This window comes from Phocoena sinus, chromosome 6 (genome assembly GCF_008692025.1).
Source record: "Phocoena sinus isolate mPhoSin1 chromosome 6, mPhoSin1.pri, whole genome shotgun sequence".
Taxonomy (NCBI): domain Eukaryota; kingdom Metazoa; phylum Chordata; class Mammalia; order Artiodactyla; family Phocoenidae; genus Phocoena; species Phocoena sinus.
The window spans coordinates 10,270,228-10,286,185 of record NC_045768.1 but is presented as its reverse complement, the minus strand read 5'-3'; the positions used below and the strand labels follow the sequence as shown (position 1 = coordinate 10,286,185).

Genomic DNA, 15,958 nt, shown 5'->3' with positions numbered 1-15,958 from the left:
AAGTAAGAATCCTCTTACTTGTTGATGACAATTTTATTATCACCATCCAGGAGTTACCTCAATAGGTAAATGGCTTGCTCATCTATTAGAAAGACAGGCTAATGGCAGTAATTCTAAATCTAAGATCTTTATTTTGAGCAGCTGTTCTCTAAAAATCTATATGTGATAACTCTACAGTTTGGCAATGATCACAATAGTTTAAAAGTTCTGACAGCTACTTTACAGGCTTTTGGGAAACCATGTGTGAGCACTTGCAACATGGGCTCCCCATCCAGGAAGAACTCCCAGGATACTGCCAACAGGCACATATGCTTTCAAGGCCCATGGACTATATGGAGAGAGCTTGACAGAAAGAAACCCAATTGCAAAACAAGACCATAAAGAATGGTGCCTAGCCTGAGAGTGAAATGTTTCCAAGACAGCTGCCAAGTTTATGAAAACACAGCACCCCTCCTGCTTAGTTTGTGGTGAAGATGGCCATTTCACGGCAGACTGCATTCATGAAGAGAACCCACAGCTAATAATGCAGAAGCTATGACAGCCTTAGGAGAACTATGGAAAACCAGGAATGAAACAAAGGCCACGAAAATGACTAGGTTTATGTATTGAACCAACAAGATGTGGGAGGTGTGTGGGTGTGTGTGTGTGTGTGTGTGTGTAGATAATAAGGAATTGGCTCACACAATTATGGAGTCTGAGAAGTCCCAAGATCTGCAGTCAACCAGCTGGAGACCCAGGAGAGCTGATGATGTGGTTCCAGTTTGAGTCTGAAGGCCTGAGAAACAGGAGGGCTGATGGTTTAAATTCCAGTCTGGGAGCCAGCAGCCTTGAGATCCAAGTAGAGCAAGGTTTCAGCTCTCATCCAAAGGCAAGGAGGACTGAGGTCCCAACTCAAGCAGTCAGGCAGGAGGAGTTCCTTCTTACTCAGCCTTTTTGTTTGAGGTCTTCAACTAATTGGATGAGGCCCACCCACATTGGGGAGGGCAGTCTGCTTTCCTCAAGACTACTGATTCAAATGTTAATCTCATCCAGAGACACCCTAACACACCAGGAATAATGTCTGACCAAATATCTGGGCACCCTATGGCCAAGTCAACAGATAAAATCAGACATTATCACAGCTTACTTGACTCTGATTTGCCTACTCTTCCCAGACAACCAAGAAGGGGTCGAAACAGAGTTCAAAACCTGGTGACACGTACCAGGCAGAGGAAAACTGACCCCTTCACTAGGCAACTACCTTTTGGCTCTTCCCTTAATAAGAGTGAACATGAGCAGAGGACTACCTCCCAATCTGTAGGACAAAAGACCAGGGAGAGAGCAAAGACTCTGAAGATGATGACATGCAAATGGCTGGAGATTCAGTTATTAGCACAGGGACACATCACTGACTGAAAGTAAACTGTCCTTCAATGCCTTTAATCAAAAGATAGCTGCTTCCAAAACACACACATGCACAGAGCACATCAGAGACCTCTCCAGAAGGAGAAAAAGCTTAGCCAGAGATTGAGCCCTTTGGGTACAATGGAGCCAGTGCTGGAAGAAAGGAGACTCTCTTTAAAAAAAAAAAAAAAAAACATGGGCTCACATAACTCAGACCTTGTGAAACCAGGATAATAAGTCAAACTGTTGGAGAGGGCTGTAGTCACCTCAAGGCTCAACTAATGTAGGACTCCCTTCCAAGCTCACTCATGTGGTTGCTGGCAGGCCTGGCTTCCTTAACATGTGGCCCTCCTCATAGGCTGCCTGAGTGTCTGCACAGCTTGGCAAGTGGCTCCCCTCTATGCAGGGTTGCCTTGCATCATGGCAGGTAGCCTCCTCCAGAGGGAGTGAGGAGTGAGGAGAGAGGGAGAGAGGGAGAGAGGGAGAGAGGGAGAGAGGGGGGGGGGGGAGAGAGAGAGAGAGAGAGAGAGAGAGAGAAATACCCAAGATAGAAGACGAAGACTCCTTATAACCTGATCTGGGAAATGACATCTCATTATTTCTGTATTCTCTTCCCTAGAAGTGAGTCACTAAGTCCACCCCACACTCAAGGGAAGAATTAAGCTCCATCTTTTAAAGAAAGGAGAATCAAAGAATTTGTACACAGTTCTTTAAAACCACCACAGGGACTAAAGGAATTATTGAGGGGAAAAAAAGAAAAAAAAAAGTAGCTGGGTAAGTTATTAAGACATCAATGGACGTTTTATTCTCACTGTATTCCCCAATCCCCAAGAAAACAGTCCTTGCCTCAAGGGAGGTTTGTGTTTGTTTTCCGAAAATGTGAACTCCTTGAGGAGATTATCTGAGGGAAGGGTGGAAACATAGTGCCTTTGAGGGCAGAAAGGTAGAAACTAGAAGAAAAAAGGGGGTAATTTAACTGGGAAGAGGAAAGAGAGCTTTGGGACTCACAAAAAGAGGGGCCTTGCAATTCCACCTCCTAGCAGTGTTCTAGATAAAGGACAAGTGACAAGTCTTTACAGGGAACGGGTATGTATTGTACCTGGGAAAGCTGAAACCTCTGCACCAGAATCCCCATACCTGGCAAAGATTCTTGTGCCTCAAGTCAGCCGTAACTACTAGAGCCGCCAAACACCAAGGACCCACACCCTCTTAGACAACATGCTTACCAGGCACAGCCACAGTGGACATAAAATAACCTTCCACCCTTCTCCTGGTTCCTCACAAGCCTCTCAGATTCTTGTACAACCCTGAGGAGGGGTGGATGCCCATTCTTAATCCCTAAGATTGAATTTTTCATCAGTTTGATAGGACTGGGGGGAGAGGGGGTGTCCCAAGGTTGGATTTAACTTCATTTAAAATAAATAATATATATAGTAACGCATGGTTACCTGATATTGTGAAATAAGATTCATACTGACTATATGGCCAATTAATTCACTACCTTATGGATATCTTTTACAATTCACTAATCTTGGTGGTTTCAAAAAAGTTCCAAACAAGTTGCTCCATCAAAATATTAAGATTTTTCCATCACCAATATATTACTCCCAAATTTTTCCAGGCTTTACTCTCCTAATATATAGAATATTAAGCAATTAATTATATATCCATGTGTATCCGCCTGGGTTTGCTACCCTCTCTGAAAAAATCCTGGCCTTGGACTTCCCAGGTAGTCCAGTGGTTAAGACTCCAGCCTTCCACTGCAGGCGGCACGGGTTCAATCCCTGGTCGGGGAAGTTCCGCATGCTGCTCAATGCGACCAAAAAGAAAAAAAAATCCTGGCCTTGTGGGAAAGCCATCCATTTAGGTTGGGGATTCACAATTTCCATAAAAACGAAAAATCAATTCTACCACATAATTCACAAGTCAGTTACCTGCTCTCTCAATAGATCCAACCATAACCAGCACTGCAGATTACCTATACTTCAGGATCTTGACCTAAAATATGTCCTAATTGTGTGCTATTCAACCTTTATAAAAAACCTAAATGAAAAAATACATTTTTCGTAGATTATGAAAGAACACGGTATATAATCCATTCTTCTGGATTTGCTGCTTTCAAAACTACTTTTAGATTATACAGTTCTTTCTTTCAGATAGACTCTCAGAATATAAAACAGATAGTTAGAAGCAGAAGATGCTAGAATAGATAGGTCTCCTTGGAGAATGGCTGATTCTAGGCCTAAGTAGAAAACATACAAGATGTGTCTGGAGTACCTTGTCCAATGAGGAAGCTACTCTACTGGAGTCGTGTCAAAAAGACCCAAGAGCCAATTTAGAAGAGACTTCCACTGGTCAATATGAACATCAACATGAAAAATAACCAAGCTGGATGGAAATTCATTGCATACGTTTAAATCCACGAGTTGATAATATTATTATTAATAAAATAAAGAAAGAAAGCCAGTCACCTTTGGAGCATGCTAGGAAACCAATTCATATTGAAATCTGCTATTAAAAAAAAGAAAGGGGTAGGGGGACAAGCATTTATTCTGCTTTTCCTTCTACAAACTGTACCTAAGGAAAATTTAACAGTCAATGAAAAACAGATGAGTTGCCAAGGAGCTGGGCGTGCAAGGAGGATGTGACTGCAATAGGACAGCAAAAGCAAGTTTTGGGGGTAATGGAAATGTTCCTTACTCTTCTTATAGTGGTGGTTATAGGAATCTATACATGTGTTCAAATGTCATGGAACCATCAATTTGCATGTTAATTTCAAAAAAAAAAAAAAAAATTAAGTCAACAAGGGAACTTCTCTTTATAAAAGCACTCCAGCTAGTAATGAAGAAGGAATGAAAGATTTAGAATGTCACCATTTGTAACCTCAAATGAAATTATAGACACATTACTATGAGTTCCTAACAGCAAAAAAAAAAAAACCAAAACTGGTGGCGCAGTGGTTGAGAGTCTGCCTGCCGATGCAGGGGATGCGGGTTCGTGCCCCGGTCTGGGAAGGTCCCGCATGCCGCGTAGCGGCTGGGCCCATGAGCCATGGCCACTGAGCCTGCGCGTCCGGAGCCTGTGCTCCGCAGTGGGGGAGGTCACAACAGTAAGAGGCCCGTGTACCGCAAAAAAACAAAGAGGCCTTGATGGAACTACACACTACTCCTATTACGTATTCTTTCAAAAACAAACGAAAACCAATAAAACCTGAATCTCATCAAGTCTCTAAAACTAGTTCTAACTAGGGAATAGAGAAACATGGTAAATGATACCATGGGGAGAGAGTCAGCAATATTCAGACTGTAGAAAAACTGGTCAGTGGTTGCCAGTTGGTTAGTGGGGACAGAAGGGAATTTGGGGGAGTGATGAAAATGTTTTATATTATGATTGCAGCGGCGGTTACACAACTGTGTGCATTTGTCAAAATTCAGAAAACTGTACACTAAAATAGGTAAGTTTCATTATTATAAATGTTATCAATATAAATCATACCTCAACCTTTTAGAAAATTAAAAATTCAGATTGTGGGAAACTTAATAACAAGCATGCTTTCTTTAACAAATTAACAGCATGGGGGAAAAGAGAGTGGGGAAACTATAGATTTTTTTTTTAAACTTAAGATCTAATCAACAAATTGCCAGTTCTGAACCTTATGTGGATCCTGATTTGAACAATTTTTTAATAAATAATTAGTCAACTGTGGATATCTCAACACTGATGACAAATTTAATGATATTAAGGAAATACTGCTAATTTTCAAGTTATTAATGGAATTGCGGTTATGTGCTTTAAAAGAGTCCCTATCTTTCAACAATACATACTAAAATGATACAGATGAATGATATGTATAGAATACACTTCAGGTGAAGTATGTGGGTATATAGGTGAAATGGGAATTGAGCTGATAATTGTTCAAGCTGGGTGATGAACAATTCAGGTTCACTGTAGTATTCTATCTGTATTTGAAATTCTCCATATTAAAAATATACATACATACAGAAAAGTAGATCTAGAGCCTTAAAGGCGAGCTAGTCTGCTTAACCCTTTTCTGACTACTACTGGCATCCCAACCCCCGGGGAAGCCCTTGAATTACTGCCAAGGAACCTCTGGGCTCTTTTTGAGCACTGCTGAAAACCACTGCTTGAGCTAGTCTAGGTTTAATTCTTGAATAAAACATTACCATGAAAATACCGAATACTTTGACCATCCTCTCTTGGGCTCCCCCCACCAGAGTCTGCTTCCACAGAATTAAATTCTGGCATTTTGCCCTAGGTTTTCACCGATACATGCTACATGAAACAGCTTTACCAAAACCACTGCCTTTGTGTAAGGATACTGCTGAGGCAAACACTACCACAAAGAAACTCTGCAATATTCCTGTTTTTCAATGTAGATTAGAAGACATTCCCCTAGTTTTCCACATAAGTACCTCCAGAGTCTGTTTCTCACCAAAGAGTGTACTCGCTGTATAGAGATCTGTCTCCCAGAGATAAGCACTCCTTGTTTGATGACTACCTACAGAAAGACTGCAATGGACAGATAATACTGCAAAGAGAGAACATCCAAAAGACAAAGCTGTCTGGTTTACTTCTACACCAGGTACTGTAACATTCTATTGCCATCTGCACATTTCACTCAGCATGGTCTCTCTGGGTTATCTCATTCTTTTCCATGACTTGGATCACTAAGTGTTTGCCGTTGACTTCTAAATCCGTACCTCAAGCCCTAATCTCTCTCCTCAGCTCCAGACCCATGTTTTCATCTGCCTGGTTAAAGATGGTACACTGAAGCACTTTACACTCCATATAGCTAAAATAAACTCATACTCTTACCCTTCTGAACTTGCTCCTGGATCTGCTGCCTCAATTAAATGTGTTCCTATCCAACCTACTATTCAAGCTAAAAGCTCCCCAAGATACTGTGAAGAAAAGGAAAAGGCCGGCCATAGACTAAGGGAAAAAAAATCTGTAAAACACATACCTGATAAAGAAGTTTCAGAATATATAAAGAATTCTTATAACTATTATATAAGAAGACAAAAAAGTGACCAAAAAATGGGCAAAAGATTTGAATAGGAAACCACAAAAGAAATTATAGGAATGCCAAACAAAAACATAATGATATCACTGCACACCCTCAGAATGGCAAAGGGGGTACATATATGTCAAAATTTATCAAATTGTACATTTTAAATATGTTCAGCTTATTGTATACCAATTACATACCTCAATATAACTTAAAAAGAATGCCAAGCATTGGCAACGACATGGAGCAAATGGAATCCCATACACTGTGCTGGTGGGAATGCAAAATAGTACAGCCACCTTGGAAGACAGTTTGGCAATTTCTTAAAAACCTAAACGTGCACTTACCATAAGACCCAGCAAGTCCACTTCTAGGCATTTACTCAAGAGCAGTGAAAACATATGTTTGCACAAAGACTTATTAACTCACATGTTCGTAACAGTTGTATTCATACTAGCCAAAAACAAGCAACAAGCCATCAACTGGTGAATGAGAAACAAACTGTGGTAAATTCATACAATGAAATGCTCCTCAGCAATAAGAAGAAATTAACTACAGTTACAAACAATAACATGAATGAATCTGAAAAGCATTATGCCAAGTGGAAGAAGCTAGACACAAAAGACTACATGCTGAATGATTCACTTATATGAAGTTCTAGAAAAGACAAAACTATAGTGACAGGAAAAAAAGACCAGTGGTTGCCAGAACCATGACTGCAAGGAAACATGAGCAAATGCGTGTGTGTGTAGGGGGGGAGGCGGCAGGACAGCCGTGTTCTATATCCTAACTGCAGTGGGTGGTTACACAACTGTATACATTTGTCAAAACTCCTCAAATTGTATACTTAAAATTGGTGACTTTTATCACATGTAAATAATACCTCAGTAAAGCTGATTTTTAAAAACACTGGAAGGAAAGGCAAAATAAAAATACTCAAACTAAGGATAGTCACAGCTATCATTTATTGAGTTCTTAATGTATGTCAGGTAACATTATCATGTATTTTACATTCATTATCTCAATGAATCCTCTCAATAAGCCATTCAGGGACTTCCCTGGTGTCGCAGTGGTTAAGAATCCGCCTGCCAAGGCAGGGGACACGGGTTTGATCCCTGGGCCGGGAAGAGCCTACATGCCGCAGAGCAACTAAGCAGGTGCTCCACAACTACTGAGCCTGCGCTCTAGAGCCCACAAGCCACAACTACTGAAGCCCGCATGCCACAACTACTGAAGCCCGTGCGCCTAGAGCCCATGCTCTGCAACAAAGAGAAGTCACCACAATGAGAAGCCCGTGTACCGCAACGAAGAGTAGCCCCCGCTCACCGCAACTAGAGAAAGCCCGCGTGCAGCAACGAAGACCCAATGCAGCCAAAAATAAATAAAATAAAATTTATTTTTAAAAATAAGCCAATTCATTGAATCATCCAACAAAGAGCTACTGAGTACCTATTATATGTGAGGCAATGTTCTAGTGCTGGGAACAGAATAGCAAGGAAAACAAAAATCTCTGTACTCACGCAGTTTATATGCTACTAGAGGAGAGTAATAATTCTACAAGGTGGGTGCTATCATTACGTGCATCTGGCAAGTACTTTGTCCAAGAACCCAAAGCTAGTATTAGGAAGAGCTAGGATTCAAACTCTAATTCAGGATTTCACAACCTCAGCATCACTGACAATTTGAGCAGGACAATTCTTCGGTTCGGAGGTTGTCCTGTACGCTGTAGGTGTTCAGCAGCACTCCTGGACTCTACCCAATAGATACCCTGAGTTGTAACAACCAAAAATGTCTCCAGACATTGCCAAATGCCCCCTGGGAGGGAAAATCATCCCTCGTTGAGAACTACTGCGTAATTTCTAAACTGACACAACAGCCCAAGCATTTAAAAACATTTTTCTTCCCATACCTGACACTGGTCCTGAATTCACCTCACCTAAGACTTCATCATTTGTCAGTCTACATCCCAGCTCTACTCTCTATCATTTCAACAGTCACACGACTGCCAAAATTCACCTTCTAAACCTTCAGACCCTAGGTGAAATGTCTGTAGAAACTGCCCTCACTACCAGTACGAAGAATTACTATAAACTCTTTGTGTACATACAAAGTCAATTACAACACCTTATTTTTGTGTCTGTCTTCCCCACTAATGTACGAGCTTTTCCCCAGCAGGGGCCGTATCTCATTCATGTCTATAACCCTAGTACCCAGAACTAGAAAGCATTTGAAGGTTGTTTTTTTTTTTTTTTTTTTTTTTTTTTTTTTTTGCGGTACACGGGCCTCTCAACTGTTGTGGCCTCTCCCGCTGCGGAGCACAGGCTCGGGACACGCAGGCTCAGTGGCCATGGCTCACGGGCCCAGCCGCTCCGCGGCATGTGGGATCTTCCCAGACCGGGGCACGAACCCGCGTCCCCTGCATCGGCAGGCGGACTCTCAACCACTGCGCCACCAGGGAAGCCCTTGAAGGTTGTTTTTAATTCAACTGTAATTCAAACAAATTACATACATACACACACACACACACACCACAAATCATACAATAAAGCTTTAATCAACATGAATCCTATTACGACATGAATCCTAAACAAATGGGTCTTGCTCCTAATAGGATCTGAAAGGATTCTCTAACTAATAACCCAAACTTTATTAACAAACATATTGAAGCCTTCAGAATTTTCCAAAACCACATAGAGATCAAGTTTCCTAATCTTAAAATTCCTCTCAGTCTAGTACAGTTTGTCAGGAGCATTAAACAGCATCACATTATTTTGGACCACCAAAGCCCCATCCCACACTACCTCCCTCTTACCACCAATGCACTTGTTAGTTCAGATGCTTTTACTGAGCACCCCCTCAGTACTCGAGGCTCAAAGAAGAACCAAGGAAGGGAAACAAATGTTTAGTGGTGGGGGTGGAGGGAAGACACAAAGAACTGGTAACCGTCGGCCATGTGGTGCTTATTCAAATTATCTCAGTTTTTCTTAAACTGTCTTATAGTTTGGTCCACTAGGAATGTTCTCAAAAGATAACTCAGCCACTAAACTAATGTCTATCAAAAAGAATGACTTAATAGCAACGATCCTAAAATAAAAATCACATTTTTGGCAACTGTTTCCTAAAATGCAATAGGATACACAGTGTAACAGTCAACAACTCTACACAGCAGGCCAACTCAAAGGGATATTTAAGGCTACATTCAGCAATTAATTCACCTTGCAGTGTTCACCAGGAAGTTGTATCATTTGATGTTGAGAATTTTATGGCCACAGTATACAACTCATAAAAACAGCTATAAATAATTTCTGGCTACAACCATTACATCTTCTCTCTATAATCCACCTTTAGAGCTTACCTGGCCATTATTTTTTCTATTTTTAGAGCAATCCCAGACCTGCTTTCTGAAGAAAATCTTGGTCTCGTCCACAGGATCTCTTTAGAGATGTATGCTGGCTGTCCATTCAGGTCAAAATGCTGACTCAATCAGGATCTGACCTTAGACATGCGGAATGTGTGCCCTCATTGGTGCCTGATGCTTACCAAAACTTGATTACAGAAATAATATTCATGGAACAAATTATTCATTCAATAATTCTATCAAACGTTCTCTAAGTGCCAGACACCATTCTAGGTGCTGAGGATAAGCACAGTCCCTACAGCTTACTCATTCCTCCTTATCTCTGAACCAAGCCAAACCATCGGTGAGCAGTATACCTAAATCCAGTTGCTGTGGCTCTTCGGAGGATGTTCACTGGTATTACCTAAACCTGGATTGAGAAGCATTATAAGAAGCAATCTTAAAAAACAACAACAACAAAAAACTTCCTACTATATTTGTCATTGGGTTTATTTTCCCCCACAAAACCACAGTGTCCCCATTATGAAAACCAGTGAGAGAAATTTTTCTCTGAAAGTCAAAAAAAGTGTGCCTCTCTTAAACATGTGTTGGATTTTACAGACACCATGAACCTACAAGTTGAGCTTTATTTTCTTCTTAGCTTTTGTTCTAGGAAACTCAGAGCCAAATATGGAACCTACCTTTGGTAACTGTCTAGTCTATATAACTTTGCCACTGATTTAATTTCATTAGTATTCTCTCATGTTTTTTGCCTTAATATCTTTATTTTTAATCCTTCATACTGTACATATTTTGAAAAGAAGTGGGAAATAAAAGGTATTTAATAGGTGCTTTTTTTTTTGCGGTACACGGGCCTCTCACCGTTGTGGCCTCTCCCGTTGCAGAGCACAGGCTCCGGACGCGCAGGATCAGCGGCCATGGCTCACAGGCCCAGCCGCTCCGCGGCATGTGGGATCTTCCCGGACCGGGGCACTAACCCGTGTCCCCTGCATCGGCAGGCGGACTCTCAACCACCACGCCACCAGGGAAGCCCTAATAGGTGCTTTTTAACCTAAAATTTACTGTATACTTTCTACGTGCCAGGCACTATACTAAGCATTTTACAACCCTATAATGGTTGAACTATTATTATTTCCATTATACAGATGAAGAAGCTGGGGCTCAGAGAGGTTTATTAACTTGCATATGATCTCACAACGTGTATCTGACAGAGCTAAGATTCAAATTCAGCTCAAACCATTACACCTAGGTGTATCTACAGGCTATCATAGGAACAAACAAAGCAGAGAAGAGGAAGGTGAAGGAGAGGGTAGAAAGTTTGCATGGAAGATGTGATGTTTGAGGGAAGTCTTAAAGGTGGGGAGCTTGCCAAGGAACGGGGAGAAAGTATTCCAGAGAGAAAGAGAAATCATGTGCAAAAACCCAAACATAAGTTCTGGGAATGGCAAACAGGACATAGAGTTACATTCAGCAATTAGTTCATTGTGAAGCGTTCACCAGTAAGTTAAGTCAATTAATTACTGGACGTTTAGCAGATCCATTATTGAGAATTTGGCCGTTATTGAGTACATGGCCACAGTACTCAACTGTGGCTGGAAAGAAAGATAGAATTGAAATAAAGGCAGTCTTTTTTTTTTTTTTAATTGAAGTATAGTTGATTTACAATTTTGTTTTAATTTCTGCTATACAGCAAAGTGACTCAGTTAAACATACATATACATTTTTTTATATTCTTTTCCATTATGATTTATCATAATAGAGGGCAGTGTCTTTTTATGATTACACTAAAAAGTCTAAATTATGTTCAATAAACAAGCGGAACCACATAAGGATCTTAAGCTTGAGAATTAGAAGATCAACTTGCACAGTACGTGAATGAATTACAGATTCAAGGTAGGGAACCCAGTCAGGAGGCTATTCCAAGAGTCTGGCAGTGGGGTAATGAAAGTTAAACAAGGGCTATCAAAAAGAAAATATAATGCAAGCCATATATGTAATTTTTACTTTCCCAATAGTTATGTTAGAAAAAGTAAAAAAAAAAAAAACCTGAAAATAATTTGAGTAATACTTTTATTTAATCCAATATATCTAAAATATTATTTCATGAAATAATTGACATAAAAATTAGTAATGAGAAATTTTCCATGTACTTTTTGTACTAATCTGAAATTTGGTGTGTTTTTTAATACTTAGATATATGCCTCACTTTGGACGTTAAATTTTCATTGGAAAAATTTGATCTGTATTTAGATTTCATAATTTACAGATGAAAAAGCAAATTCACATACCCAAGTTGTTCCAGACATAAACATTTTCCAGTAATTAAATATCGGTTTTAAAATTTAAATTAATTACAATTAACAATATTTATTAAAAATCCAGTTCCTCAGTCATGAGAGCCACATTTTGAGTGTTCCACAGCCATATATGGCTACCACATTGGCCCATACAGGCCTAAAGAGTGACAAAGGAACTTTGGCTGTTTGCACCTTCCACCATCAGCATTTCACATCTACCTACTGTTAAGGTTCACTGTGAAAAAAAAAAAAAAAAAGGTTCACTGTGTATTAACATCAATAACTTAGCAAGAATTAACTATTACAGTGGTCCTATTGGTCACATCCTCACTACTGTAACTTACTTTCTCTAGGCCAATGCCTACATCCATGAAAAAGGAATCTTCGAATGACTACACAGAATTGCTATGTAGTACCTGACACATGGAATGTGCTCAGAAATGCTTGTGGAATGGATGCATGCTCTTCATTACTCAAGGAACAATGCACTTGCTGCAGACTACCTAAGCCCTTTGTTTCTATCTTCCTATAGTTCAACTGCTTATTAGACTCTACGTACAATGAAAACAGTAAAAGCAATAAGAAAACCTGTTTTCGGGACTTCCCTGGTGGCGCAGTGGTTAAGAATCGCCTGCCAATGCAGGGGACACGGGTTGGAGCCTTGTTCCAGGAAGATCCCACATGCAGCAGAGCAACAAAGCCCGTGTGCCACAACTACTGAGCCACCGTGCCACAACTACTGAAACCCGTGCGCCTAGAGCCTGTGCTCCGCAACAAGAGAAGCCACCGCAATGAGAAGCCCGTGCACCGCAACGAAGAGTAGCCCCCGCTCGCCACAACGAGAGAAAGTCTGCACACAGCAACGAAGACCCAATGTAGCCAAAAACTAATTAATTTTAAAAAAAAGAAAACCTATTTTCAATTGTATATTTATTAGAGGCATTATAGTATAATGGTTAAGAGCTTCAGCTCTGGAGTCAGACTGCTGGGATTCAAATCCTGGTTCTATCACTTATGAGATGTGTGATCTTAGATAAATGCTCAGCCTCTCTTTTGCCTCAGTTCTCTCTTGTGTTAAAACAGTGATAACTGTACACAGTTCCTTGGGGTGTTTCAAGGATTACAGAAGATAACACAAATAAGCACTTGCACATGGTACCTGGCACACAGCAGATGTTCAATAAACATTAGCTTTTTAAACAGAGCTGGTGAAGAAGTTGAAATTACGGCTAACATAAAAAACTAGGCCTTCTCAATTATCCACATCTCTTTCCCACATAATCTTAAATACCAAAAAAAAAAAAAGTACAGGCAGTACTTTGAAGTCCTGGAAGACAGAGCTTGCAGATAGTTATATTCATTAAGAAAGGAGCGGGCTTCCCTGGTGGCGCAGCGGTTGAGAATCTGCCTGCTAATGCAGGGGACACGGGTTCGAGCCCTGGTCTGGGAAGATCCCACATGCCGCAGAGCAACTAGGCCCGTGAGCCACAACTACTGAGCCTGCACGTCTGGAGCCTGTGCTCTGCAACAAGAGAGGCCACGATAGTGAGAGGCCCGTGCACCGCGATGAAGAGTGGTCCCCACTTGCCACAACTAGAGAAAGCCCTCGCACAGAAACGAAGACCCAACACAGCCAAAAATAAATAAATAAACAAATGTGGGGTTTAAAGAAAAAAGAAAAAAAAAAAAAAAAAAAAGAAAGGAGCTAAGTAAAAAACTTCATCTACTGACAGTGTATAATTATGCAGTATAGTATAGGTGCAGCCAAGCAAACGGAAAAAAACACGAAGCAAAATTGGGAAGGCATTTTGCCTTACCTGCTTTTCCGTTTTCGAGGTGGTTTCTCCACTGTGCCAGTCAGTCTGTAGACCAAACAAATAATATGGTAACTAAAAGTAACATATAAGATCACATCTGCGGGCCCTACTGTGCCAGTCAAGAACTCAACGCACCACCCTCGAGCACTACAGGCTGTCTAAGCCCATACCTGTCTGACCTTACAAATGCCTTACGTTCTGTTTCCCCTAAATACCAAGACCAAGAGATCCTGGGACTCACCGTTCCCCTAATGTCTGCTTAGCCAAAACCCTGCTCTGCCTCCTGGTCTCTCACTCCATCCTCACCTCCTATTCGTCACAGCCCAGCTCCCCAAAACCACCCACCGCCACCTACTCATTGTCTGCTTCACCACCCCCGCAAGCCCCTCCGGCTTCCCCTTTCCAGTGCCCACCCCCTCCCGACACGGGCACTGCCCCTCCGAGCCCCGCCCCTCCAGGCCCCGCGCCCCCCGCATTCCACGGCCCCTCCACCGGGCGCGCGCGCCCTGCCCCTCCCGGCCCTGCGCCCCCAGTCTCACCGCTCTGCGCCCCTTCCCTCACACGCCCCTCTCATCCGGTCTGGAGGATGCGACCGCCGCCTAGCCCGCTCCGCCGCCCCTTGGCGCCCCCCGAATTCCCCGCAGCCCGACCGCCCCTCCAGTCTCGGCGCCCCGAATGCTTCACGGCCCCAAGCTGCTGCCCTGGGCCCGCTCCCGCGCCCCATCCCCAACCCCGACCTCCATTCAGCCCCCGCCCCACCTTGGGGCCAGGCGACTCCGCGGCTGCTGGGGCTGCCGGGCTCCTCTGACCATCCGGCTCCTGCTCCGCCGCGGGAGCTGCTCCGGCGGCCGTAGGGCTCGCTCGGGAAGCTGAGGCGGCGGAGGCTGGAGTAGGCGGAGAGGCGGGCGAAGGGCCTCGCGCCTCTGCCAGGCTTGCCGCAGGGCCCGCCTCCTCCGCGCCTCTCCTCAGCTCCCATTGGCTAGAGCCGTAGTGTGGCCGAAAGCCTGGAGGCCGATTGGACGCTAGGGCCGTCACATCACGCCACCTAGAGTTTGGTTGAGACTGCAGGTGGCGGCGGACGTGCGTTAGAGGCTGCTAACACTGCCGGGGAGATCTAAGCGCCACCGTGCGGTCGAAAGTAAAAACTGCATCTCCGGCGCCAGACACCTGCGGCGGGCAGGTTCTTCTGGCTCTGAGTCCTGCATCCCACACACCTGCTGGCGCCCCTCAACACTGCACCACGCCAGGAGCAACAGCTAAGCGCTGCAATTTCCCAAACTCCTCTGGCAGGTGCGACAGTGAGGTAAGTCTCCAAAATGAGCTTCATTTTGAACCACCTCATATCCAGTCCCTGACTACATCATGCTGAAATGGTCAGAGCTCACAGATAACACTTCACAGAGGATCCGGCAAGAAAACTGTAAGAATCTATCAATATAAAGCGTGGTTTAGATGCTCAATCCTCTGCAGAAGAGATAGCAAGCTTGGGTGCAGGCTTCCAAGAAAGCAAGAGATTTTTAAAATAAATTACCAAGAAAGGAAAATCAACCCTGCAAACAGAATTGATGCCGTAACCAAAAGCAATGTGTTCGGTTCTTAAATGCCTAAACGGAACTGACCCCTGAATATGCTGCTAACTGTCCTGTGATACTGCAGATGCTTGTGACTTCTACTCCAGCTAATCAATTTTGAAATAAATTTCCTTGCATTTTTAGGGTTGTTGACAGACCTAAGATTGCAAGACTACCAGCACATAAGCATTATAAATCAGTTACCTTTTCTCTTCTACTTTAACAAGGCCATCCTTGAAAATAAGACATAACTCAGTAATATATTAACAAAATTCTTCCTCTAAGGTAGAATCCCCTTCAGTCTTTCTGCAATCCTGTGTAGTTTTTGTTTGGTAGATCCTCGGCATATATTTGGAGCTGGGAAGAGGCATAAAACTTTCTCTTAAGCTATTTCTGTTTTATCAGAATACGCTTTTATGCATCAATAATGTGACAGCCTAGAATTATACACACCAAAAGTTTGGGGACAAATCTCTTACTGATCTTCACAAATGGTAAAAATG

At 42.5% G+C, this 15,958-nt stretch overlaps 1 protein-coding gene across 1 annotated transcript in view; it reads right to left on the bottom strand.

The window, feature by feature from the left end:
* Positions 1-14,773, bottom strand: part of SCAI (suppressor of cancer cell invasion) — a 138,633-nt gene extending 123,860 nt beyond the window's left edge. Inside the window, exons 1-2 of the mRNA XM_032636385.1 lie at positions 14,644-14,773; positions 13,885-13,929 (exon numbers count right to left, since the gene is read on the bottom strand). Of these exons, the coding sequence (XP_032492276.1) occupies positions 13,885-13,929; positions 14,644-14,696 (98 nt within the window). The 5' untranslated portion in view covers positions 14,697-14,773. The remainder of the gene's footprint in view (positions 1-13,884; positions 13,930-14,643) is intronic.
* Between the last annotated feature and the right edge of the window lie 1,185 nt (positions 14,774-15,958).